At 51.9% G+C, this 24,400-nt stretch overlaps 9 protein-coding genes across 9 annotated transcripts; 4 read left to right on the top strand and 5 right to left on the bottom strand.

Moving 5' to 3' along the window:
- Window positions 1-50: 50 nt before the first annotated feature.
- Window positions 51-1,198, top strand: JCM6883_002234 (uncharacterized protein; the record flags this gene model as incomplete). Its single annotated transcript, XM_076628917.1, has 2 exons — window positions 51-429; window positions 519-1,198. 2 exons carry the CDS (start codon window positions 51-53, stop codon window positions 1,196-1,198), a joined length of 1,059 nt encoding a protein of 352 aa, XP_076491100.1.
- A 713-nt stretch (window positions 1,199-1,911) lies between these two features.
- Window positions 1,912-4,729, bottom strand: JCM6883_002235 (uncharacterized protein; the record flags this gene model as incomplete). The annotated part of the gene is made up of 12 exons (XM_076628918.1): window positions 1,912-2,124; window positions 2,298-2,425; window positions 2,493-2,518; window positions 2,584-2,721; window positions 2,843-2,982; window positions 3,047-3,183; window positions 3,256-3,260; window positions 3,326-3,675; window positions 3,758-3,834; window positions 3,891-4,213; window positions 4,403-4,419; window positions 4,493-4,729. The coding sequence occupies 12 exons, from the start codon at window positions 4,727-4,729 to the stop codon at window positions 1,912-1,914; spliced, it is 1,791 nt and encodes a 596-aa protein (XP_076491101.1).
- Window positions 4,730-5,256: 527 nt separating this feature from the next.
- On the top strand, window positions 5,257-8,373 carry JCM6883_002236 (RecQ family ATP-dependent DNA helicase; the record flags this gene model as incomplete). The annotated part of the gene is made up of 11 exons (XM_076628919.1): window positions 5,257-5,361; window positions 5,426-5,747; window positions 5,809-6,174; window positions 6,257-6,379; window positions 6,447-6,546; window positions 6,613-6,745; window positions 6,803-6,957; window positions 7,018-7,238; window positions 7,313-7,452; window positions 7,526-7,826; window positions 7,886-8,373. The coding sequence occupies 11 exons, from the start codon at window positions 5,257-5,259 to the stop codon at window positions 8,371-8,373; spliced, it is 2,454 nt and encodes an 817-aa protein (XP_076491102.1).
- Window positions 8,374-9,081: 708 nt separating this feature from the next.
- Window positions 9,082-9,899, bottom strand: JCM6883_002237 (uncharacterized protein; the record flags this gene model as incomplete). Its single annotated transcript, XM_076628920.1, has 2 exons — window positions 9,082-9,603; window positions 9,672-9,899. The coding sequence occupies 2 exons, from the start codon at window positions 9,897-9,899 to the stop codon at window positions 9,082-9,084; spliced, it is 750 nt and encodes a 249-aa protein (XP_076491103.1).
- A 654-nt stretch (window positions 9,900-10,553) lies between these two features.
- On the bottom strand, window positions 10,554-13,981 carry JCM6883_002238 (uncharacterized protein; the record flags this gene model as incomplete). The annotated part of the gene is made up of 6 exons (XM_076628921.1): window positions 10,554-10,763; window positions 10,829-11,197; window positions 11,283-11,785; window positions 11,862-12,370; window positions 12,437-12,922; window positions 12,990-13,981. The coding sequence occupies 6 exons, from the start codon at window positions 13,979-13,981 to the stop codon at window positions 10,554-10,556; spliced, it is 3,069 nt and encodes a 1,022-aa protein (XP_076491104.1).
- Window positions 13,982-15,274: 1,293 nt separating this feature from the next.
- JCM6883_002239 (uncharacterized protein) lies at window positions 15,275-18,635 on the bottom strand (the record flags this gene model as incomplete). Its single annotated transcript, XM_076628922.1, has 4 exons — window positions 15,275-16,561; window positions 16,626-17,306; window positions 17,380-17,602; window positions 17,674-18,635. 4 exons carry the CDS (start codon window positions 18,633-18,635, stop codon window positions 15,275-15,277), a joined length of 3,153 nt encoding a protein of 1,050 aa, XP_076491105.1.
- A 774-nt stretch (window positions 18,636-19,409) lies between these two features.
- Window positions 19,410-21,786, bottom strand: JCM6883_002240 (uncharacterized protein; the record flags this gene model as incomplete). Its single annotated transcript, XM_076628923.1, has 14 exons — window positions 19,410-19,469; window positions 19,542-19,604; window positions 19,705-19,765; window positions 19,840-19,912; window positions 19,982-20,216; window positions 20,278-20,519; window positions 20,603-20,642; window positions 20,704-20,720; window positions 20,787-21,015; window positions 21,092-21,123; window positions 21,191-21,278; window positions 21,350-21,493; window positions 21,577-21,632; window positions 21,729-21,786. The coding sequence occupies 14 exons, from the start codon at window positions 21,784-21,786 to the stop codon at window positions 19,410-19,412; spliced, it is 1,398 nt and encodes a 465-aa protein (XP_076491106.1).
- A 204-nt stretch (window positions 21,787-21,990) lies between these two features.
- BET3 (TRAPP complex core subunit BET3) lies at window positions 21,991-22,898 on the top strand (the record flags this gene model as incomplete). The annotated part of the gene is made up of 5 exons (XM_076628924.1): window positions 21,991-22,062; window positions 22,133-22,233; window positions 22,310-22,409; window positions 22,488-22,688; window positions 22,779-22,898. 5 exons carry the CDS (start codon window positions 21,991-21,993, stop codon window positions 22,896-22,898), a joined length of 594 nt encoding a protein of 197 aa, XP_076491107.1.
- Window positions 22,899-23,533: 635 nt separating this feature from the next.
- JCM6883_002242 (uncharacterized protein) lies at window positions 23,534-24,331 on the top strand (the record flags this gene model as incomplete). The annotated part of the gene is made up of 1 exon (XM_076628925.1): window positions 23,534-24,331. The coding sequence occupies one exon, from the start codon at window positions 23,534-23,536 to the stop codon at window positions 24,329-24,331; it is 798 nt and encodes a 265-aa protein (XP_076491108.1).
- Between the last annotated feature and the right edge of the window lie 69 nt (window positions 24,332-24,400).

Raw genomic sequence — 24,400 nt, forward strand, 5'->3', positions numbered from 1 at the left:
ACCCGTCTGCGCCCTCGTCACTCGCTTTCTCCCCTTGGTGCGCCGACAACATGCTCTCTTCCCTCCCTCCCGAACTCCTCCGCGACATCATCGAAGCGACTGTGCCGCATTCCTTCCACTCGACAACGTACCAGACTCGACAGAACACTCTTTGCTCTCTCGCCCTTGTCTCGAAGCGATTCCGTGCGATCGCTCAACCTCTTCTCCTGGAAATCGTTTGGATCAAGTCGATGCGAACCCTCAATGGCTTCCTCGCTGGATCAGGAGGAGGAGGCACGAATCAGAAGCAAGTCACCTGTGTCAAGCAAGCACTTTTGATTTCCGGCTTCTCTGCATCCTGGTCGGAAGAAAGTCGCAAATTGAAGGAGATGCTATCTTCCGTGACGGCTCTCTCGATGTATTCGGTTCCTGAAGTGATCCTTTCATGCAGTGACTTAGAGTCTCTCAGTAGTAAGAATGATCTCTCTTCTCTAGAGTGACAATTGTCAATATTCACCCTCCGGACTTTTCTGAGATAGGTCTCACGAGCCTTCACCTCTCCGCTATTAACTGGAAGATCCCGCGCACCTTTACGCTCTCGCATCTTGAGACTCTCACTCTGTACTCCAGTGACGTCGCGTTCGTCTCCTCCTTCATGGATCTCGTCGCTTTCCCAAGATTACGAAACTTCGCCTTCTTCGATTTACCTGTAGACGTGCTCCAACAAGCAGCATTCAATAGACTACTCCCCGATCTCGAGACTATCTGCACGACCCGCAGAATGTGGGAAGATCCCGCATCAACTCTCCTTCACGGTTATGTCGACAAAACGTTGATCATTTCGCACATCACACTCTCGCGTTCGTGGTCTTTAGGACAGCACATCCCCCTCGCTCACTTACTCATCTATGCTACACAAGTCTTCGACGAGGAGTATGCAAACAGCATCAGTTCTTCTCTGGACGACTTTGCTTCCTGGATCGAGAAAAACCCTCCCTCCTCTCTGAAAACCATCTTCCTGGATCTTTCACTTCAAATCTCGTATTCTCCACCCTCACGCTTACGTCACTCAGTCAAAAACCTCGCTCGAGTATGCCCGGAGAAAAAGATCGAGGTTGTTGTCGAACCAGTTCCTCGCAATTTTACGGTCGACCCCTGGATCTCGCCCGAATTCGTGAGAAGGCAGAAGGAGCGTAAGAACCAAGAGAGTAGGATGTAAGGGGAAGGTGTACGAGCTGGAAAGTGGAAGGGAGAGACCGTCACTTTTGAACTTTGAAAGCCTTTACGGCTTTTACATCTCGAACGAGTTCTGGTCGAGGCAACGCAGGCAAAGAGAGAAGGAGTAACAGAGAAGTAGGAGCTCGTTTGTCCTCGGTCAGGTCACAACGCCGGAAATGCTAGGAGATTCAATTTCTCGTTTGTTTTCCTCTTTTTTTTTTTTCGTTGTTACTCCCTTTCCTATTCGATTCTGTCTGAATACAACTGTTCCTCCTACCCTTGTCGTCACGTTACACTTGATTCTCGCCGAAAGACGAGAGACTTCGCTTGAGCGAAGAGCGAAATTTTACGAGGTCAAGCTCAATGAACCAATCTTTCGCGCGGCGCCTCGTCGCAACACGAGACCATCGAGTCTGGCGTGTCAGCTCTTTCGCGTGAGTCTCGCTTCACGAAACTTCGTGATCGCTGCTCCAAAAGCGTCAACGAAGTTTACTACCGAGCGAGCGAACAATTTGTTTCTGACGTTCATACTTTCTGCTCTCGCGAATCGGTCGAATTGAGCCGCTCTCGCTTCGAGGGTACCTTGAGACGAAGGGAGCATGATATGATACGATGATGCATAGAAGCTAAGACAGAGGTCAATAGTAAAACAACAAACCTGAAAGTTCCCTGAACCCGCGAAATCTCGAGGAACTCTCCTAGACTCGAAATCCTTTACACTTTGTCCGCCGCTTCCACCGCTTTTTCCTTGTCCTGACCGTTCCCCTTCTTGACTGCCGGTGCTCTCACGACTGTCCGTTCGAGCGAATACTGTTTAAGCAGGAAACTGACGAGGAATCCGACGAGGAGAAGAGGAGCGCAAATGATCCAGGCGTCGTTGAGGGAGCGACCGTAAGCGTGTACGACTTGTCTCGAAAGTTCGGGCGGCTATCAAGAGGAGTACGAGGGTTTCGTCAGAGTGCAGCTCAATAGAACAGGAACGGAGAGGATAAGCCGAGGAAGGGGCACGAGTAGACGCGAGGAGCGGGACGGGTGGAGAGGGTAAGCTCGCGCGAGCGATGAGACGAAGGGGATTTGAGAATAAAGCGAGAGAGACGAACCTGAATTTGCTGGAGTCCGTTAACATTTCCAACTGCTGAACCGCCTGTTGAGCCCGAATGACTCGGTACTTCATAGCCGATGGCCTTGAGACGACTCGTCAATCTTGATCCGTACATCGCGCCCGAGACTATCGAGATTGCGACGAAAGATCAGCGAGAGAGTCACGAGCTATGACCCAAAGTCCGAACACGTACCGGCGATGCCGACAGTTCCACCAATTCTACTCGATCACACTCGGGTCAGCTTCAGGCGGAAACAGTGATTTGTGAAGAAATCCAAGCTTACTGTCGAATGAGAGAAACAGTTCCGGTCGCGGTCGCCATATCGCTGACTGGCATGGCAGCCTGCATCGTCAGGTACGGAGCTTGAAAGAGGGGACCGCAACCGAGCGCCGCAACGAGGAGGTACAAGACTTGCTGAGCACTGTAGAACGAGGAAATGTGAAAGGAGAGTCAGTCAAAGTTGTCGACTTTCCGCCGCTTTTGAAAGCTGTACAGCTCTATCCTAGTGGAGTCGGGTCTCGGAGAGTGAATGTTCAACATACGTGTTCGAGTTGTCATCGAGAGTAGCGAGAAGAGCGAAACCGAGAGTCATGATCGCATACGAGACGATCGTGATGGGCTTGTATTTGCGGGTCTTTGCGATGTAGAATCCTGCTCCGATTGATACGATAGACGATCCGACCTGAGGAACAGAAGCGCGCGAGTTAAGACCGGAAGTAACGAGCAAACAGAGGAGAACAACTTACGGAGAATGGCATCAACCTCACTCCCGACATTAGAGGAGACGAGCCAAGTGCTTGGAAATAGAGAGGTTGGTAGTAGGACAAAGCCATGAAGGAAAAGCTTTGCACCCAAGTTCCGATGAGAGCAGCGGCAGAGGTTCCTGTGCGAAGTAGGAACAGGAACAGGGCTTGTCAGTTGTTGCAGCTCGACTCTAGAGTTGTGACGAGCTCACGAATCCTGTCCGCGAGAAGAGGGAGGCGAGTCAGTCAAGTCGAGCTGTGGCACTTCGAGAAAAAACTCACTTAAACAGACGAGGAGGGATAATCGGTGAGCGTTTCGTCGTGAGCTCGACAAAGACGGCAGCTCCGAGAGTCGCACAGCCGACCGTCAAGCAAACGATCGTATTGACGGACGACCAATCCGATTCTCCGAAAGAGAACCCGAAGAGTAGGACGACGAGTCCGACGATCAAGAGGAAGAGACCGAGGAAATCGAATTCGGCGAGGAGTTGTTGAGCGCTCGGAGGGGTGTGAGGGTTGAGATTGAGAAAGAAGGCGAGAACGGCGAGAGCGAAAGCTCCGACAGGCAAATTAATCCAGAAACACCATCGCCAGTTTAGTCTCTGCACGAATAGTCCTCCAAAAATCGGTCCCTGTTCGGATGGAGCGAAAGGCGAGATGAACATTAGAAATTCGAGTGATTCTTGAGAACTCAGAGGACGTACGACACCTGACGCCAGGCCCCAAACGCTTCCTATCACTGAAGTGTACTTGCCACGGGAGTGTAGAGGGGTCACGTCCGAAATTACGACCTGTAAGAGGCGAGCCTTTCCGTCAACACATGGATCTTCTTCACACGGAGATCAACTTTCCTGTGTCATTTGAACGATACCTCCTCCACCGATACCCTGCACTCCTCTACTTGCACATAACCAAATCATATTCTGTGCCGTCGCGCACAGTAGCGATCCGAGGAGGAAGAATCCAATCGAGCCGAAGAGGACAACCTTTCTTCCGTACAGTTGAGAGATCTTGCCGTAACTCGGAGCGAGACAGGTACAAATGAGGAGGTAACTTTGAGTGATCCAGGCGAGAGACGCGCTTGTTCCGTTCAAGTCTCGTTGGATTGTTGACAAGGCTGTTGATACGATTGTCGAGTCGAGAGCTGCAAGGAGGACGCAGAGGGCGAGACTGTATAGATGGTGCGGTCGAGAGAGGGGAGACATCGTCAGTGAGGCAATGTCAGGGAGGCAGTGTCGAGATCGTCGGAAAGAGAAGAAGAAAGGAAAGCGAAAATTGTTGAATCGACGATTATGGAGCGAAATGATGACCGGCAAGGTCAGCTCTCGTATCTTACAGGTCCATAAAGAGCCTACATACCCTAATAGAACCATAGGCTGTCCAAGGAGAGACGAGACAGATGAGCCGTCGACTCGAAACAAAAAAAAGCGGGACAAAACTCAAACTCACCAAGTTGTTCTTCGGAATGATATGCTCGTCGTCTAGCTTGTGTGCTTTCTCCTTCGACTTGTCATCGGTGACCGTCTCCGTCTCGCTGCTATCCCCCTTCCTCAGCGATCCTCCCTTCACTTCCGGTTCCTCCTCCACTTCTGCGCTTTCGATCTCGTTCTGTGTCGTCAGATTCGGAGCTATGTCGATCAAGTTGGCTGCCGCTGCATTCTCAGCTAGCGGACTCGATGTCGGCATTAGTGTGAAGCGACAAGTTGGGTCAAAAGGTGTTGATGAAATTTCGGGCCAGCCGTCGGCACAAAACCCACGCGGGAACGACTTTTTTTCCGATCCTCACGCGAAAGAGTCAGCAGATGTCCTTTGCAGTAGGCGTTTCGTAGAGGACAACTCTCGAGGATCTCGCTCGCGCGAAATGCTCAACAGAAAATCGGTTCCACCACAGCGAGAGGCCTCGATCGCTATCCCTGAATGAAGTGAACGCCTGACAACATTCTCTGCACTGCGGTGATGAGTCGACACCATCAGCGAACGAGCGACTTTCGTCGTAAAATTGCTGAAGTCATTTTGCACTCTTCATTCACCTTCGACCTCATCAGATTCGCGCCAGACGCTGACAGGAACATACAAGAGTACCAAGGAGCAACTTGAGTAGCTCGAACGAGCGCGCCGAGTCTTCGAATCGCCAAACCCTTGATCAGTCAACTTGGCCAAATCTCGCCTCAACGCGCGAAAGAGTCTACACTGGACACTCAGAAAGCTATAGGATGAACAAGGGAAAAGGAAAGATGGTTCACTGCGTCACGCTGGAGGAGGAGGAGGACGTAAACATGAATGAGGCAACTTTCGAAGAACAAGAGACTCTAGCTGCTGTGAGCTCCTTCTTAAAAGCGTTCGAGAAAACTAGAGCTGACGGCGAAAGGCATGCGGGAACAGCTCGACGAAGAAATTACTTCTTTAGACAACCAAATCGCAAAACTGAATCAACTCCGAGCCAACATCGCTACTGAACGCGACACTCTGATCGCCCTCATCCAATCTCGATCGAATGACAACGTAGTAGCGTCGACGTCGAATGCTGGTCCAGCGAAGAAACCTCAGAATGCAGTCGATTTCACGAAAAATGGATTCGAATGGTCGACCGAAGCGAAACAACTTGCAAAGGATATTTGGGGTATCGAGGATTGGAGACACTGTCAAGAAGCTGCGATCAACGCTTCGTTTACAGGAAGAGACGCCGTTGTCGTGATGCCGACTGGTAAGCACGTTCTATCTCTTTCTCGCTTTTGACTTACTCAGACTGAATAGATTTCCCACAGGTGGAGGAAAGTCGCTCATCTACCAAGTTCCAGCGCTCATCTCGAGTGGTTGTACCGTCGTCATCACTCCTCTCATTTCGCTCATGACGGATCAAGTTCAAAACTTGTCAGAACGAGATATCGCTGCCGAAGCTATTCACGCCGCGACGAGTCAACAAGACATCAAGTCAATCATGAAACGTATGCTCGGAGACGCAGCCGCTGCGAAAGGAAAAGGGAAGAAGCAAAAGTTGGATCTGGAGGCTGGAGGAGACGACGAAGGCAGCGATATCAAACTCGTTTACGTTACGCCTGAACGGATCGACAAGTCCAAAACGTTCGTCAGTACTCTACAAAAGATGTACGATGCTGGAAGGATCGCTCGCTGTAAGTTCCGCTTCTCGAGCTCGACTTTCGCTTCTCAAGCTCGATCTCGTTCCCCTCCGCTGATCGTTCTGCTCTCGCGCAGTTGTCATCGATGAAGCTCATTGTATCACGACTAGTGGACACGATTATCGACCTGCCTATCTCAGTCTTCAGAAGCTCAAAGTTCTGTTTCCGAAGGTTCCCGTCCTCGCCGTGACTGCGACTGGTAAGTTCAGCTCGTTCAATCCCTCGAACGTTCAAATCTAGATCTGATGGTCTCTGTTTCGGTGCAGCTCCGTCGAACGTGATCTCTGACATGATCAAAACGCTCGGATTACCGAAAAGAACTTCTCCCGGTGATGCTGCTCTACCAAATTCTACCGTCCTCTTCACGTGAGTCGTCTCTCCCCTCTTCCTCGTCTCGAGGTCGAGCTGACAGCGGTGCATTGCCATCCACAGTGCTCCTCTCTATCGCGCGAACTTGAATTGGTCCGTTGTACCGAAACCTCAAAAAGCGGAACAAGCGATGTCAGCTATCATCGATTGGATTCTCGCTCATCATCAAGGCGAGACGGGTATCATCTACTGTTTGGTATGTCTTCATCCATACTCCATCTTGACGTATTTCGCTAACTTCGAGCTTTCCTAGTCTCGAGCCGATTCGGAGAATGTTGCGAAAGAAATCAACTCGAACTCGAAATGCAAAGGAAAGTTGAAAGCGGCCGTCTACCACGCCTACATTGATGATACGGAGAAACTCAAAGTACACGAAAGGTGGAGAGACAAGAAGATACAAGTCGTCTGGTGAGAATCTCTCATCCTATCTGTTTCCTCGAAACGAACTCAAATCGTTCTTCGAAATAGCGCGACGAACGCTTCTTTCGGTTTAGGGATCGACAACCCGTCAGTTCGCTACGTCGTCCATCACACGCTTGCAAAGTCTCTCGCGAACTACTACCAAGAAGGAGGAAGAGCTGGTCGAGACGGACTCCCGAGTGATGTTGTCACCTTCTTCCGACCCGCCGACGCTGCTCGACTTTCGTCCCTCGTTCACGAATCCTGGCGTTCTGGCGCGAAAGACAAACGTGAGCCTCATCCCTTTGCATCTAGGCTATCTCTCTGTCTGTGCTGACGCTAGCGGTTCGTCTCGCGAGGACAGTCTACGAAATGCTTCAATTCGCTCAAGATTACAAGACTTGCCGCAAAGTGCTCTTCGCTCGATACTTTGCCAGTACCTACGACGATTCGAAAGCGTTCGATGACGACGAAGGTGAAGAACCGTGCGAGTCTTGCGATAACGTGAGCTTGTGCTCCCCTCGATTCAACGTGTCGTTCCCGTGACTTCCAGGCTCATCGCTCGATTATGCCTCAGTGCCTACGAGACGCTTCTACTATCAAGACGATCGATATCACTACTCAAGCTTATCGCGCTCTTCGGATCATCTCGGCCGCTGAAGCTCAAGACGGAACCCTCACTCTCCCTCAAGCAGCGGACTTGATTCGAGGAAACGGAGGAGGATCGTTCTCGACTCGAGACAAGAACGCGAAGGTCAAGGGAAAAGTCGATGTCAATCAAGTAGCCGGATCGAAGGTGGCGCTCAACAAGGAAGAATGCGAAATGTTGTTGCTCAAATTATTGATCGATGGTTGGTTGAAAGAGGTCTTTGTCAACAGTCAGTCATGATCTCTTTTCAACTGTGCAACCTTACACTGACGACGAATATGCTCACAGCCGCTTACGCAACGAACTCTTACCTCGAAACTTCGAACAAAGCGCTTCGAATCACTCGTCTTTCCCCTTCCGAATTCGACAACTCCGGTTCTCCCGTCAAATTCGAATTGAACGTCTTGAATTCTGCTGGCGAAAAAACAACGAAGAGGAAAGCGGCCGGAACGAACGACGGAGCGCCGAAGAAAAAGGTCAAGAAAGGATTAGGAGTAGCTTCATCGAAGCGACGAACTATCACTGCTTCATCCGATGACGATGACGATGAAGAAGAGGATGGGTCTCTCAGAGGTGTTGGCGGAGAAGACGATGCGGACGATTACCCAGTTTACGGAGAAGAGGAAAACTTCTCGAGTCGAAGGAACGGAGCAGCTGCATCGTTAAGCAGTGATCCGGTTGTCGACGAGGATGGTTGGAGTACGATCGTCAAGAATGATACTGTTCCGAAAGGGTCTAAGAAGAAGAAGCAAGTCGAAGTGCTCGAATTGGATTGATTCGCAAAATTGTTGGTTCTACCTCTGTTACTCTGCCGTTTTCCCGCTTCGCAATAGCATTCACATGATCGTAATCTACTCAAGGCGGTGCGCCGTAGTCGAGACTCGAGACTTTGATGGAGACGCAATTGAGAGAGAAATAATGCTCATTACAAACCGACGAATTACAAGGGCTTGAACTTGAACTCGACGCTGCTCTCTCTTCTTTACTTATCACCGCTCGACGCCGTATCCATCAAAGGACTACAACTTCCTTTGAGTTTCATCTCCTCATTGGCTTAGGTAAAGTCGTAACCTCTCTCTCGTTCCTCCTCGGGGGAGTGAGGGAGAGATGAACGAGCGAAGAACTTGAACTTTTTTAAAGACAGAGTCGACATAAGCCGGGTCGGTGAAACTACTCTTCCCCAAGAGCACTGTCTGACTAGTTGCGACCCTACATTCATTCTCATACAAAGGACTACAACAAGAGGGAGACAATGAGGGAGGGGAATGGGAAGAATCGCTAAAGAGGTTACCACAGTGAGGGACTAGCTACTGGAATGGACAAGGTATGCGCCGGTTCGTCACAGTATTCGAAGCCCTCCCGATCAATCTTCATTCTGCAAAGAAAAATCCAAGTTGAAACTATTTCGAAGCAAAACGTGAGATATCAGCGAGATACTCAGTGAGGCTGTAGCAGATGAGGACGGACGAATACTCACGTGGTGACTAGAGCTTGTTCGGCGTCAATTCATGACGATGCACGAGCGTCGAAGGAGCGACTCCAAAACCATCCGGTCCTTTGAGTCCTTGTTCGTGCAGCAGTGGCGTAAGGACTGCAAAGTGATGGACCGCGTGGAAACTGACAAACCACAACTCTCTACCAAACGTGGTTTCGAGAAGTACTTTGTCCGGCGTGATCGCTTCGAGGAGGATTTTGCGATTCGCGGGAATTCCTCGCCCTGACTTCGTTTCCCGTTTCAATCGTTCGCTGAGGTGTTTGAAGCTATCGACGCAGGCTTGATGATGATTCTCTGCGTCTCCGTTTCGTATTCTGATATCGTAGTTGACATGGAGAGGTTCCGAATTCGAGGAAGAAGAGGAAGAATCTGCCGGAATCGCATCGAGGAGTAACCGGTAATGATCGTGGAGGTGTCTGAGATGTTTGCCTAGAGTACCGCCTGCCGATCTATCCGAAGAGTACTGGAGATGTCGGTCCTCTGTTACCGTCGATTCTAAAAGTTGAAGGACCTTCAGAATCGTCAACAGAGTCAGCGATCAGCGGCGAACGGGGCTTGCAGCTCATAGAGAGCACTCACCTGTCCGATGTAGTGCTGTGCCGTGTGGTAGAGTTGCTCGACCGTGTCGATCTCGGATGCTTCTTTTGACGCCATCAATTCGCCTTGCTTGGAAGGGGTCGAAGGAGGAGGTTGCTGGGGAATGAGCGCTGGGTGGTGTCGGTGCCAACGAGCAAGAGGAAAGATGATGGAGATGAAGGAAGTAGAGAGGAGGAAAAGCGAGCTCGCGCTTGAAACTCCTTTTGACATGATGATCTCCGTGAAGATCGCAGAATCTATCTCGATTGAATGTTTGACTAGCTTGCGTCCGCTCGAGTCAAACCTGTTTCGTCGTTTCCTCGACAAGAATGACTGGGAAAGATGCGAAAGTTCGCGAGAGTCGAAAACCTCTCGCGAGCCTGATCCAAGCTAAACGGACGGTTACCACACGAAACCCGATCGATTATCGAAGAAATGGGGTCAGAACGACGATATGAACCCAAGAATACTAAACCAAACGAGAGGAACGAAAGTGAAAAACTTGCGAAGAGACTGAACGAAAGAAGGATTGATCGGTGTAAGTTAAGCTGACATAACGAGTGCAAAGAACAGGGGAGAAAGTTCGCAGGGTATAGTACTGATAAGCTGGTCGAACGAATGAACGAATGAACGAAAGGACGTCTTTTGGGAAAGGAGAGAATAAACAGGTTGGAGGCGGGGGCAAGCGCAAAACTGAAAGAAGAGCAGGAAGGAAGGTACGGATGGAAGATCTAAGGGTGTACTACGGACGAGGATAGTGGAAAGATACATGGTGAAGCTCGAGAGCGGCGGCGGAAGAAAGGAGAAGACGGTGTCGCACCGGAGAGTCGCGTTGAGCGACAAAGTTGGATCGCAAGGCGAAATGACGGAAGTGTTTCGAATGATCTATACGCGCAGGTCGTAATTCGTCGTGTAAGTCGTCGGGTCGTAAGATGCCGCTCCAGATCCGAAGAACGAGTCGTATTCGCTGAAATCAAAGTCGGCGGTATCGGGAATCGAAATCGACGGGTTCATGTTCTTGTCGTCGAGAGGCAATGAGTTCTGCGGATTCGGCTCGTCGAGAGTGTTCATCGAATTGGCAAAGAAAGCGTCGAGCTAGAAATCGAGAATGTTCTCCATAAGCTGACTTGGGGGAGAAAGGGACGAAGAATCGAAATTACCTCTGCGTCTGTCATCGTCGGCACGTCGAGCTCGTTGATCGAGGACGGATCCGCGGAGATGCTAGCAGTGCCTCCTGATCCGTTCGTCGCGTCCAAAGTCGCGAGCAAAGCCTCCGTATCCTCGAGCGAAACGACCGGTTGAGAGCGAACTTCTTGCGGAGGATTGGTGTCGAGAGGAGTCGGTGGCGCGGGATCCGAGTTCTCCTCCTTGGTGTCTTGAGAGTCGTGATCTGGTGCAGCGGTGGAGGCGTCGACGGCAGACGAGGGCGGAGGGGACGAAGCCGTGAAATCGGTTTCGATCGCGAGAGGTGATTTGCTAACTGGTAGTGTATTTCTCGCCTGGCTACCGAGTTCGGCATTTGATCGGACCTGAAGAGGAGAGGTGTCGGGGAATCGAGACGAGATGAGCTTGAGTAGGAGAGAAGGGATCAAGGTCGAGACGATCAAAGCTTACCTTCTTCAATTCCCTCGTATCCAATCCGCTCGTCGAAGTGACAGAGTCCCGACGTCTCTTCATCGCTTGACTTGGTCGTTCTTCAGTCAGATCCGAAGCTGTATGTTCTTCCGGTACGATTGAAGTCGAGGCGGATCGAACGAGAGGAGGTCGAGCTTGTGACGATCCAGGAGCGAGTGAGGCTGAGGGCGGCATCAACATGTCCTGAGAAGGTACTTGCTGGATGTGAGGTTGCGAGAGAGTTCGTTGAAGACCAGGTTTCGAGACGTTCTCTTCCGATTGGTCGTGTGGTATCGGTTCTCGAAGTACGTAGCGCGATCCATCAGGAATCGGCTGTGGCGAGGACGCAAGAGGTTGATAGCTAGGCGAACCTTGAGTGAATTGAGATCGTTGTTTCGCGACTAGAGAGGCGTAGAAAGTATTGAGAGTTTCGTTCGTCCGTGCGAGTCGATCGGGCACGTATCCCGTCACTCCCGTGGGCGTCTTTATCGTAGGCGAAGAGGCTGTAGAAGAGGGAGGTTAGCTCTAGTTGAAGGAGGATACGCGAAAAAGGATCGTTGTCGTTCGTACCAGACGGACCGTTTTGTTTGGCGCCGCTCAACATCTCATTCTGCGCCTCGACTTGCTCTATTTGTAGCTGTTGCAACTTTTGACGTTCGGTTTGACGAGCCTGATTCTCCCGTTGATGCTGAATGAATTGCTGTTGCGAATTGCGACGAACGAGAGGTGGAGCTTGACGGGCGATCGGAGCGGTGGTCTGTACAGGTGGCCCTCGATCCATAATCGTTCGACTCGGTACTGTCGTGTTCTGAGCGACAACTCGTCCTTGCGGCAGAAGTTGGGCGTTCGAAGGTCTTCTCGCGACGAGCGGAGCAGTACGAGCTTGCTGCGCATTGATCGGAGAAGGTCGACCGGCAGTGGCTTGCGCAAATTGCTGAAGCTGAGCGGGAATCCGACCGGCGGGAAGAGGTCGAAGTCGCTTACCGATAGTGGGATTCGCAGAATTCGTCGCGAGCAGTGCTCTTGCTTGCGCCGAACCTCCAGTCCTCAATTTAGCGGAGTGAACGTCGTGAAAGACGTGAAACCACCTGATGAGAGCGACACCAAGTTCAGTCTCTGCCGTCTTGGAACGGAAGAGGTCAAGGGAAACGCACTCGAAAAGGAACCCATTCCCGTTCACTTCATGCTCGACATCAGCAGCTGGTATCCGACGTCGACCACCTTCGTTCCTGCTGCCATTCCGTTCCTTGTCGTCTCCAGGACTCGGGCCCTCCTCGTCCATTCCGTGACTTTTCGACCGGTCAAACCCAAAGTGACTCGTCGTAGTCGAACTCGAGGTCGTGCTTTCGATCGTCGAATGATTCGAAGCGTCTTGCTGTGACGGAGAGACTGGGGAGGAACCTGAATCGGACCGAAAGAGAGGCATTGAACGAGGAGATTCGCGAAGAAGAGGATTCGAGGCGGAAGTCGGAGATTGAAGCGTTGATGACGACTTGACCTGTCGAGCCTTGCCGGCAGAGACTGAAGGATAGCTTCGGCCGGATTCGAGAGGGTGTGTGAAGATTGACGGCTTTTCGGAGAGAAAAGCGGCGGCAGTCGATAAGAACCCAGCTCGTTGTAGGTAGTCGAGGACATAGGTGCTGATCAAATTTGACAAAAGCTTGTCAATATCGGATGGAGCGAGGCAGATTAGATACTGGGACGTACTGAAAGATAGCAGTCGAAATCGAAGGCACCGGACCCTCTTCCGACTCTGAGCTTCGTCGAGCTTGCGGTTGAGGTGCGGCGTTGTCTCGTTGTGTGTTGCTCGATTCGACGAAGTGAGCTTGGGGCTGCGACTGAGGCTGAGGCTGAGGCTGCGAAGGGTTTCGAGAATGAAGACTCTGGTCTCGCTGCGAGCGTGTGACTTCCTCCTGTTCCTCCTCCTCGATTCTCCGCGGGGTCGGGACTTGTCCAGAGTTCGGTTGAGCCATACGATATTGTTGAGGCTGCTGTGGATGCACTGGAGGAGGAGCGTTTCGATGGGGAGAACCTGACGGAGGTGGAAGATTCGCAGCGATGGATTGTTCGATGCTCATTCGTCGACGAGCAGAGGCTTGACTCGGTCCCGCCTGACGCTGCTGCATATCGGGCTGAGTCTGGGATTGAAGTTGAGTCTGAGGGTGGTGGTAAGGATCGCGTGGATGAGGAGAAGGAGCTTGAGGGAAATTGGCATGAGTCGGAGAAGGAACGACGCCGGGAGACTGATACGTCGACGAAGAAGGGTTTGTTGGACGCGTTTGAGCATAACGTATTGGAGGTTGTTGGTGTTGGTGTGACGAAAGTGAAGGAGAAGCAGTTGCAGGAATGGATTGTTGAGAGTTTACTCTAAAATGAGGAGAAGAAGACGGTTGCAACTGCGACGACGATACGTAACGACCGTGAGGAGGATATTGTCCGTTTTGTTGATACTGTTGCATGCCAGCGTGTTGAGATTGACCTCTTTCGTGAGGATAATTGGTTTGAGAAGTCGTCCCTGGACCCTCGGGCCGTTCTTGAAGATGTTGCCCTCCTCCAGGGACCATGTACGGCCGTTCTCCTGTATAACCTAGGTGACGACTCTGGGGTGCTCCTCCTCCTCCTCCGACTGGAACCTGGTTATACCTCCTCCCTTCAACATCCTGCAGACCCGTGCCAATTCCAAATTCATCGCTGTACATCGCTATCTAAGTCCTTGCACGCTCACGCAGAGCTCCTATCGACGACGTTCGCGTAGGTGGGGTGGACAAAGTCGAAGGGGGGTGGAAGACGGAAAGGGAACGAGATTGAGAGATAGGCGCTCCAGATTGAATCTTCCGGGTCGATAATCGAAGGTGGGCGTGCGCTGTAGATGGGCGGTATGCGTTGAGCGAGGTGACTCCGAGGGCTGAAGTAGGAGGGCGAAAGTCGAGGCGAGAGAGGAGAGAGGAGGAGGAGAAGGGAGAAAGGGATCTGCACTCTAGATGAACTTTCGGCGATGAATACGGAAGTCCGGGAGAGAGACGAGGCGGGTCTCCCGATGTTGAGTAGAAACGAAGCGGCGGAAGGAGAGAAGAGAGAAGAGCTCTGCAATGAAGAGGAGTAGAGAAAGGCAAAATAATCGTTCAACTTTCGCAAAGATGTTCCATTTCCGATTTCTCGCTTGTTCTACGACTGTTCGTCCTCTCGCTGATTGGACAACCTCTACAAGAGCAAAGAGATTCAAGCAAAATTGAGCGTAAAAGAGCGAGAATCTTCGCTTTCGATTGCATTCGTCGATTTTGCATGAAAGGTTCCATTAGCTCGACGTGATGAGATGGCTTCTGAGTCGACGTCGTCGGCTGTACTGGATACGCGTTTCGAGGAGAAAGTAGATGGAACGAGAGATAGATACTTTGCAAACGTGGAACAAGAGAGAGCGAGAACAAACTATAGATTGAGAGCTAAAACGTACAAGCGAGCGAGCGAGGGAGAATGACCAAAAAGATGATGCCGCGAAGAATTGTAATGATAAGTGAAAGATGAACCCGTAGAGCGAGAGAGGCAAGGTCGACAACAAAGCGATGGAACGAAGTGATAGAGAGAGAGAGAGAGGGAGAATGCGATTTTGAAGGAGGAAGATATGTCGAGAATGCGAGAGACGATTTTTGAAATGGTACCGAGACTGAGAGATGGGAAATGATGGAATGATGGGGTGCTGTCTCCTGATTAATATATAAGAGAAGGGATGGCAGACGAGTGCGTGCGAGAGGAACGACCGAGTTGTAACAGATGTTGAGACCAAGAACGAAAGAACAGACAGAATGGAGGCGAAGTAGAGAGAACTGATGCCGGAAAGAGAAAGGAAAATGGTAAATCGAGGTTTCTGAAGAATAGTGTCCTAGGGTATAACGAGCGAGAACGAGATCAACCTGCGAGCGAGATCAACTCGTGGTCAGCTTCGAGCAAGCGGGGGATAAGATCGACGACGACTTACGAGATCTGCGAGTTTCTCTTTACGCATGTCCGGTACCCATGTTGTTCCAGCTCCAACTGCTTTCCGCCGGAATTTCGAACTTTGTCGTTGTCGGACTCCCTAGTGCGCTAGGGAAGAAATCGGGAGCGCTCGGGGATCCGACTCCGCTGCTGTTCCCGTTGCTGAACGACAGCCCCCTCGGAGGAGGCAAGGTGCGAGGAGGTTGCGACGAGTTTCCAAACGACATTGACGCGAAAGAATCTTCGAGCCCGTTCGACGGAGGAGGAGGAGCGGAATTCGCGTAGTGATCGTTCGAATTCGCGAATGCGGGACCGGGGCCTTGATCGTAAGGTCCTCGAGGTAGCGGAGGAGTAGGTCGACCTCCTTCCGCGAAGTCGACTCGTTCGTAAGGATTCGTATTCGGCGAGTGAACGACGTAGGCGTCAGGTCGAATAGCGTTGTAAGGCGAAGGAGAAGGGTGCTGCAGTTGAGGTTGAGGGTAGTTGTGCGAAGGAGGATGAGGCGCGAATCCTGCATGGGGAGGAGGAATGTGGAAAGGTCCGGAAGCGTGAGGAGGAGGAGGAGGAGGGCCGTAGGGATTGGCGAAATTGTTGTGAGCATGAGCATGAGCGTGAGCGTGAGCGGCCGGGGGCGGAATTTGCGAGAAACTGCCGGCAGGTCCGGCCGAGGGAGGAGGAGAGAGGGGAAGCATCGAATGCTGTTGCTGTTGAGTCGAAGGGAACGAGTTAGGTCCCGATCGTGAGAACATTCCCGGTTTGTCGCTGTTGCCGGAACGTTCGAGTAACGAGTTTTCGTTCGAGGTCGATCCACTGTTCGCTCGTTCGGCGAGGGAAGAAGAAGGACCGCTCGCGTTTCCAGGGTTGCCCGACTTGACGAGATCGAGAACCTCTGCTTCGGTCAATCCGGCCGCGTTGGCGACAGCGCGAAGATCCATACGTGCCGCGTTCGCAGCTGATTGTCGTTCGGCTTGTTGTTGCTGAGTTTGAGCCGAAGTTGCTCCAGCAGGTCCTCCGACGGCGCTCGCAATCTGTTTGATCGTCGAGTTGTCTTGACCTTGCACCATCCTCCAAACGGCGTCGAACGGAACGCCGAGAGCGCTCGCGAGCTTTCGGACATGTTCGACTTGTTTGTCGCCTTGACTCCTTCCCCACGAGAGACGGATTCGACTCTTGCCGTGAATCGGGAAATCGTTCATCTTGGCGATAGCGAGTTCGGCGTCTTGACGTTTGACGAATTGAACGAAACCGCAACCTTTTCCAGTCGGAATCTTGCAGTAGGTAATTTCTCCGAAATGTTGGAAGAAGCTCTGGTTCAAGAGGAAAGAGATGAGCACGAGCAGAATCAGCACGGATTCTCGAGATATGACTCACCTTGAGGGTCTCTTCGCTGATACAAGCCGGCAATCCTCCGACGAAAACCGTAGTGTTGTTCGGATCTCCTCCAGGAGGAACGGCTCCGGCTGGGATCGGTTGTCGAACGGGACCACCTTCACGACCTCCCGTGCTATTCGATCCACTGCCGAGTGATGGACTCATAGGACCGCGGAGAGAAGGCGAGAGAGCACTGTTGCTGCTGTTGTTCGAAGACATTCCTCCAGGAGGTCCGAATTGAAGTGCGTTCGGGGAAAGAGCGAGCGAAGGAGAGAACGGTGGAGGGTAAGGAGAAGAGTTGAGGTCGGGTTGACCGTTCGGGGAGTTGTATTCGTGAGATTGTGAAGCCGGGGGATAAGGAGGGAAGTATCCGGGAGCAGCGGCGTTCAATCCTGTCGATTCGCTCGCCGTTCGAGTTCTCGCTCGTTCGCGATCTTTGAATCCTCCGGCCACGTCGAGTAATCCAGGAGTACCGTTCGCGCCTCCAGTCGCCTCGCTAATTCGGATAGTTCGACCGTGAAGGAGGAGTCCAGAGTTCGGGTTGAGTCCAATCGAGAGTGCTCGTGACATGTCGGATTCTTCTCCGAATCGCACGAAACCATATCCTCGAGACAGACCAGACGAAGGATCGGTCATGACTTTGGCGGATTTCGTCGAAGGGAACAGAGGAGTGAAGAGACCCTAGTGAAAAGACGAAGATTCGAGAGTGAGAAATGTGTATCAGCTGCGGAGGGAGAAGAAACTGAATGCGTACCATCAACTCTTGTTCGCCGACTTCTCTCGCCAAATCTCCGACGAAAACGCTCCATTCTCCTTCCCATTTCGGCGCACTTCCGGGCACGCCAGTTCCCCAGTTGAGCTTGAATGTTCTTCCACTACGAGGCATGAGCATGGGAGGTGAAGCGTTGAAGCGAGCGAGAACGCGAGAAGCTTCAGCCGGAGAAGGGAAAGTGATGAAACAGTAACCGGAAGACGGGCTGCTGTTCAAGTCGGGAGCAGAGGTTCAGTCTCGAGAGAGATAAAGTCGGAAAGGAGAGAGAAGACGAACCTAGCTCCTCGGCTCATTTTGATCCCGGTCACGTTATCCCAACCCATCATTTTGCAACATTCTCTCACGTATTGCTCATCCATCCAGACATCGAGGTCTCCGAGATGCAACGTGGCCCCTTTTGCCTCGTTCGAATTCTCTAAGCCGGGTTGAGTAGGTGCAGCGGTAGGAGGAGGACGCGCCGAAGATGGTGGGGATTGCGAAGTCGGAGAGAGGAGAGGAGGGAGAGCCGAGGATGTAGCACTCGAGCTCATCGTGAGTGGTGTAAAGAATGGGCTCGTCGAAGGACTAGTCGAGGAAGCGAAAGATCGGGAACTTCCGTTCGTTGAAGTCGAAGTCGAGTTGTGAATCGAATTGACCAATCTAGCGGTCGCCGAACTCTCCAAACTCTTCCTCTGGTGTTCCCTGAACATTGCCTGCTCCTCTGAACTGTCATCACTTCCGAGACTCGACATTCTTCCCGCCGGAGGACTGAATCCGTTCGAAGGTGCTGAGTTGTTGAATCCGGACCCGAGGAGAAGTCCATCACTCGCGGCACGTGTCGTCCTCTGTGCTGAAGATTCTCCGACTGCTCCTCCCGAATAAGCTCCTCCCGTAGTCAAATAAGATTGAGTCCCGTTGGGAGACGAAGTTGTGAACGAGGTACCGTTCCCTCCCCAGATGTCTTGCTCATTCTTGTAAGATGCACTCCTTCCAGCTCCATTCGGGCGGTTCCCAGAGTTGGAATTCGCGCTCGTCGAAGAGGGAGGTCGATCAAAGAGAGGGGTGGGGACGTCGGATTGGGGAGATTGAGTAGGATTGGGTGCTTCGGGTATCTGTGATAATCTTGGTGAGTGTTCAGAGGTCGTAGAGACGGGAGAGGCGGGCGAAGGAGAGAGATTAGCGGGGGAGAGGCCGTTTGCGGTCGAAGAAGAGAAGTGGAACGATGTAGGTGAAGTCGACGCGGCGGCGGTCGACGACATGCTGGATTAGATGATACAAGGTTGAATGCTGACAATGAACGAGCGACCTGCAACAACTAGCAGTGCCAAAACAAACGCGCGATGGAGGGGAGGGGAAGAGAGATAAGCAAATTGGCGTGATGAAGGGAAACGAGGGGAAAGGGAGACTACTGACCGGTATCTACAGTATCCAAGGACCCTACTGCCTTCCTAGATGATCCTCCGAAACGGGGTGCGCGAGTTGAATGCAGTGTTTTGATCGGAGGGAGAGGGAGAGGAGCGAGGGGAATTCGTTCGAGATTGGAAATGGGTGAATTTCCTGAAAGGGAACACTGAACGACTATCCTTTGCGCGCGTTCGCAACTACAGATTCGAGAGAGGTAGTACACTGGAGGAGTCGCGACGATTTCGAGTGAGCGTATGCAGGTCGAGAAGGGGAAGAAAGAAATTCGCGCGTGAGAAGGATCCCCTCGAAAATCCCGATGCGACAGGCACTAACTCATCAACTCCTGAAGCAGCTCTCTCGTCAATTGTATAGTCACAAGAGTAATCTGCAGGGTATGCAGGTAGACGCCGATTCCCTTCGGAGGCGGTCTTCGTTGAGGAAAAGCAAGTTTTCTTTTTCGACTCGCAAAGAACGCTCGGAAGGTTCTGCACGACGTCTACTGAATAAAAAGAGAGATGTGAGTTGGCCAGCAGCAAACGAAAGGTCTAGAGAATATGAAAGGGACAACAACAGAGAGAAGGGAAACGCATCGTGCGTGAAAACTTGGAACGTGCGAGCGTGATTTGACCTCACATGTGCCAGTCGTCCTCGTCCGAGGCTCGAGGTAATCTCGCAATCGTATGCTCGATCTGGACCCGGATAAAGAGAGTCGATAAGTCAGCTAGGATACGGTAGAGACTGAACCTTTTCCGACTACTTGCCTCGTTTCGCAACTCGGCGCAGAACAGATCCAGCGGAAGGTCACTGTCGTCTCCGCCGAATGGCTGCGGCGTCAAGTCAGAGGGTCAGCGCGCGCTCGTCGTCGGAATACTCCGGGGCAAGAGTTTCGAGAGGGTTGAGCAATCCGTGAAAAGGTGAACTGACCTGTTCCATTGCCGAACTGATTCCTTCGATTCCGATCAACATGAAAGCGGCGAGAGACAAGCTGAGACAGATGCAATGCCCGAGTGTTAGCTACTTGATGCTGCTATCGAGCCTGAGAGAGAGAGGTCCACTGACAAAGGGATCATCAGGAAACCCATTTGTTCGACGAGAACGGGAGGAAGGGTTAGGAGGTAGATCGTGACGACCTCTAGCAAGCTCAATGCGGCCTGAGTTAGCTCGCGACACAAAGTTGAGAAACAGACTGCGAGAGACTCACGCTTCAAGTGAATCGTGTAAACGTTCGGAATTCCAACCGCTACCAACCTCTCGCAGGCTGTGAAGCTGTCGACAAGAGAGTTGATAGATTGTACCAAGTTGTTGTATCCAGCTGGTCCAACACTCTCGAGTTGACCTCGTCGTTTGCAAGTCGCGAAATAGAGCGAGATTTGATGAGCGATCACGAGAGGGAGTGCGAGTGAAGGTTTCGAAAGGTACGAATTAAAGACGGCACGCTGTCGAGGGAAAGAAATCAGGCGAGTCTCGATGCAAAGAAAAGGCTTTTCGAAAACTCACCGACTCGTTTGTCGTGCTTCTCCTCATCGGGTGTCCTCCACGGGGCTTGCCCTTGTCCCTGCTCATGACGCGCAATAACGGGCTCCTCTCTCCGCTCGATTGAGATTCGACATCTCCGTTCTCCGTTCGGCCCGAGAGAGCATCAGCGTAGCTCCTTCGAGGTATTCCGAGTCGATCGATCTCGTGAGCTACCGATTCGGTTCCTTCTGGTGGTGTCGTCTCGTCGTGAGAAGAAGGCTCGCCTGCTCGAGACGAAATAGATTGAGCTCGTGCACAGCTCCGGAAGAGACACCGAATCATCACACACGAACGGCAGTCGACTGACTGATGGCTGTAGCAAGTGCAAAGTTCTTGAAGTCGCGAGTCTACGAGAAGAGATTTGCGTTAGGAGCAGGATCGAGAGAGAGAACACAAATGTGCACGAACGAGGACTGGCTCGAGATCTTTCACGAACACAAGAGATAAATTAGTCGAGGCAAACGTTGCGAGCGAGTAGAGAGGCTACGCACCAGGCCATTCAATTCCGTATTCTCCTCGCAGGTGATGCTTTGTCGCAACGACGAACGCGACGAGTAACCTCAAGCACTTCTTCTTGTCCTCCAAGTCCTTCTCTCGTTCACCTTTCTCCGTCTCGGAAAGAGGCAATGTGTTGCCTGAAGCGTCGAGACGAGTTCTCTCTGCGGTCGGAGCGCCGACGTTGATCCAGATTCCGCGAGAAAGTGAACGAACTACCGAAGTCTGGCATTCACGACGACATATGAATGATCAGATAAACGTCTCTGAGGTTGAGCGTGTGATCGAAGCGGAGACGTACCATCTTCGCGAAGTTCGTTCTCCCAGTGTCCCCTTGAGAAATCGACGAAGATTAGCCACTCGTTGAGGGAACCCTGAGCTCGGAAAGGGCTCAACTCACATCGACTGTAGGCCGAAGTATTCCGGAAAACGAGCAACAAACCGACGACGATAGAGAGCATGGGTGTTACGGAATTCGTCAAACCGAGCTGAAGAGACCAGATCGTGCGACAGGGAGGTCAGCTCTGCAGTACCAGAGAGTAGAGAGCTTCGTGCTTACGTGCTTGCCATAGACGAGATCTCCTACCGCAACCACAACGGACCATAAAGTGACGATTGTCACGGCTCGCCAAACTCGAGGAACCGTCGAACCTCGAAACCTGATCGTATCGACCCACCAGTTTGTCGCGCTCGCACGAATACGCTAGTAGTGAGAATGGCAGAGTCCTCGTATGTTCAGCGAAGGAACGCACGAGGGAGGAAACGAAAGGGAGCGAATGAGCTTACTTTCGAATCTTCCTCTTCCGCGGCGAGTAGCTGATGTAGACTTGATAGAGGCTGCGCTATTGAGGTCTCGATGCTAAGGTCAGCTCGAAGAGAAACGTTTCCAGGAGAGGAGTCGGCTCAAGGAGGTGGGGGGAGAGAAGGAGGGAACTGACGGATCGAGGAAGCAAAGTTTGTAACCGTATCAAACACGTTGTTCACTGTCTCTGCCATGGTGAACGCTTCGAAGCCGTCGTGAATGGTAGAGGGAAAGAGCGACGATTTCCCTCAACTCTTCCCGGCTTCCCCTTTCTCCCCCTAGATCAGCATACACCTACTCGAACCACCCTCGAGTTTATTCCTACGCTACTCGATAGTCGTCCTACGCGCTTCAAACCTGCCACAGCTGCATCCCTCGACCTTGAAACCGCTTAGAAGATGAACTTTCAGACGTCAACGTCAGCAGCTCGGTACAAAGCCATGGGTGACGCTTACCTGAAGTCTGAAAAGGTACGCCTCTGTCCCCAACCAGATCGTATCGGCAGGCTGATCTCGCATCTGTTATTTCGGGACGATCTAGTTGAACGCAGAGCTGTTCTCTCTCACGTATGGAGCGCTTGTGGTGCAGCTAGTGAAAGACTATGAGGACTACCAAGAGGTGAACAAGCAGTTAGACAAGATGTGAGCAGGCTACTCCGCTACCTCTCCTCTCAAAGTGTACGAGAAACTGTCGCTCAACCTTGTCCTTCTTTCCCAGGGGTTACAACATTGGAATCAGATTGATCGAAGACTTTCTCGCACGGACAGGGTTAGGGAGATGTAAGGACTTCGCAGAGGTCGGGGAGGTCATGTCGAAGGTGAATTATCGTTCCCGCTCTCTCCCTCTGATTCCTCCCTAAATTCCGCTCTGTGCTCACTCTTTCCTCTCTCCATAGGTCGCTTTCCGAGCACTATTGTCGATCACGCCAACACTCGTCCATCACCCAGTTTCTCCAACGCAGCCTCAACCAGCTTTCTCCCTCATATTCGACGAGAACCCCCTGACAGATTTCGTCGAGCTACCTCAAGAAGCTGTCGAAGGGGGTCTATCATACGTAAAGATTCTGGAAGGCGTTATTCGTGGAGCTCTCGAGATGGCAAGTCTACCTTCGATTATCCTTCTCTCCCTCCCTCGCCATCAAAGCACAACTGCGTACTGACTTCGCTTGTTCTCCTTCGCGCTACAGATCCAAACGAGCGTAGAGGCGAAAGTCGTATCAGATGTACTGAGAGGAGACGACAAGACGGAACTTCGAGTGACTCTAATTCGGTATCTCGAGGAGGAGATGCCAGCTGGCGACGACTGAACGGTACTCTAGGAATGTTGTAATCATCAGTTCGTGTCTCTCTATCTTTCTCTTCGATAAGTATATGCAGAGGTCCGCGGACGACCTCCGGAGGACGACGGAAACAAAGCGGGACTGGGGAACGAGTTCCTTCCTTTCCTTTCTTTTCTGCCATCAAACATGTCGATCGAGCACTCGCAAACATTGAAGCCCACTCGTACGAACGGCTACACCGAAAGTGGTAGCTGGTTCGAGGTGTAAGCCTTTTCCCCCGAAATCCCCGGCTTTCCCACTTTCTCCATAAGGACCGACAAGAATCAACGCTCTCGCATCGAATGGGAGGACATACAAACGACTCTATACATCAAAACTGGTGTACTGAGGCTCTTTCACGCCTCCGGTCCTACTTCGGTCGTCGAGCTACAATTTACCGAATGCAAGTTTCCTTCGGCAAAATCAGGGAGTCTCTACTTCGACGGACGCATCAACCTGTTCTCGAACTACTGCTACACTTTCTCCGCCTCTCTCACTCTCGCCGCCTCCCCTCAACATTTGACGAGTGAGACCTATGCACGCGCTTTCTTCTGTGAGCTCGTCTCGTTATTCGTATCTTCATTGATTCTCCGTGGAAGAAGCTGACTTCCCTCGTAGCGAACATGAAATCCCGTGACCCTAACGACGTCTGCTTCCACTTCCCTCGTATCAGTCGCTCTCTCTGGACGAACGAAGCGATTCCTCGCGATTCCTCGCCATACTTCGCGACCCTCCTCGACTCTGGATTCTCGGAGGCAATCACGCATGGCCAGGGCCTTCCTCTTGGTCAGGTATTGTCGAGGCATCTCGCGCCCTTCGACTTCTCGGATTCGGACGAAGAATTGGAGGAGGAGGAAGAAGAAAACAAGATCGATCCCCCCGAAAGTACTCCGTGCGAAAACTGCTTCCCCCGCAGCTTCAAGACGATTCAAATCACTCAAGCATCTTACGCAACCTACGCCAACGTCCTCTGTTGGATCGGAACCGGATACATTGACTTTGCCCCTCTCAAATCGACTTCCCTCTTCCCCTCAACTTCTTCTGGGTTTGAGTCCATTCAGGCTCTCGCCGACGTCTCCAGCTCCGCGCAATCATCTTCTCTCCCCCGCCCAGCCTCGCCGAAATCCGTCTATCGTCTCTCCCATCTCCTCGAAATCTCCGAACTTTCGAAACTCGCGCTCGAAAACTTCAAGCTACAGCTCACTCCCCAGAACGCCGCTTATGAGCTCTACACGGACGTCGCTTCGGCTTATCCCGAACTTCGTGACATCGCCCTCGAGTACACGGTCGAACACTGGAAGGAGGTGGTGAAATCGAAGGCTTGGGAAGAAATTGAGAAGAAAGGTCAAGCCGGAGAAGGAGGAGATAGTTACACGGGGATGCTGCTTAGTAGGAAGTTGATGGATAGGTGGGGCAAGTAAGAACGGGGGAGAAGGGTAGCAGGAGGTTCTAGAGGGGGAGGAAAGGAAAGGAGTTGGAACGGTCGAGAG

The sequence above is a fragment of the Sporobolomyces salmoneus genome (genome assembly GCF_050403485.1).
Source record: "Sporobolomyces salmoneus JCM6883 DNA, S_salmoneus_JCM6883_v1_ctg3, whole genome shotgun sequence".
NCBI lineage: Eukaryota > Fungi > Basidiomycota > Microbotryomycetes > Sporidiobolales > Sporidiobolaceae > Sporobolomyces > Sporobolomyces salmoneus.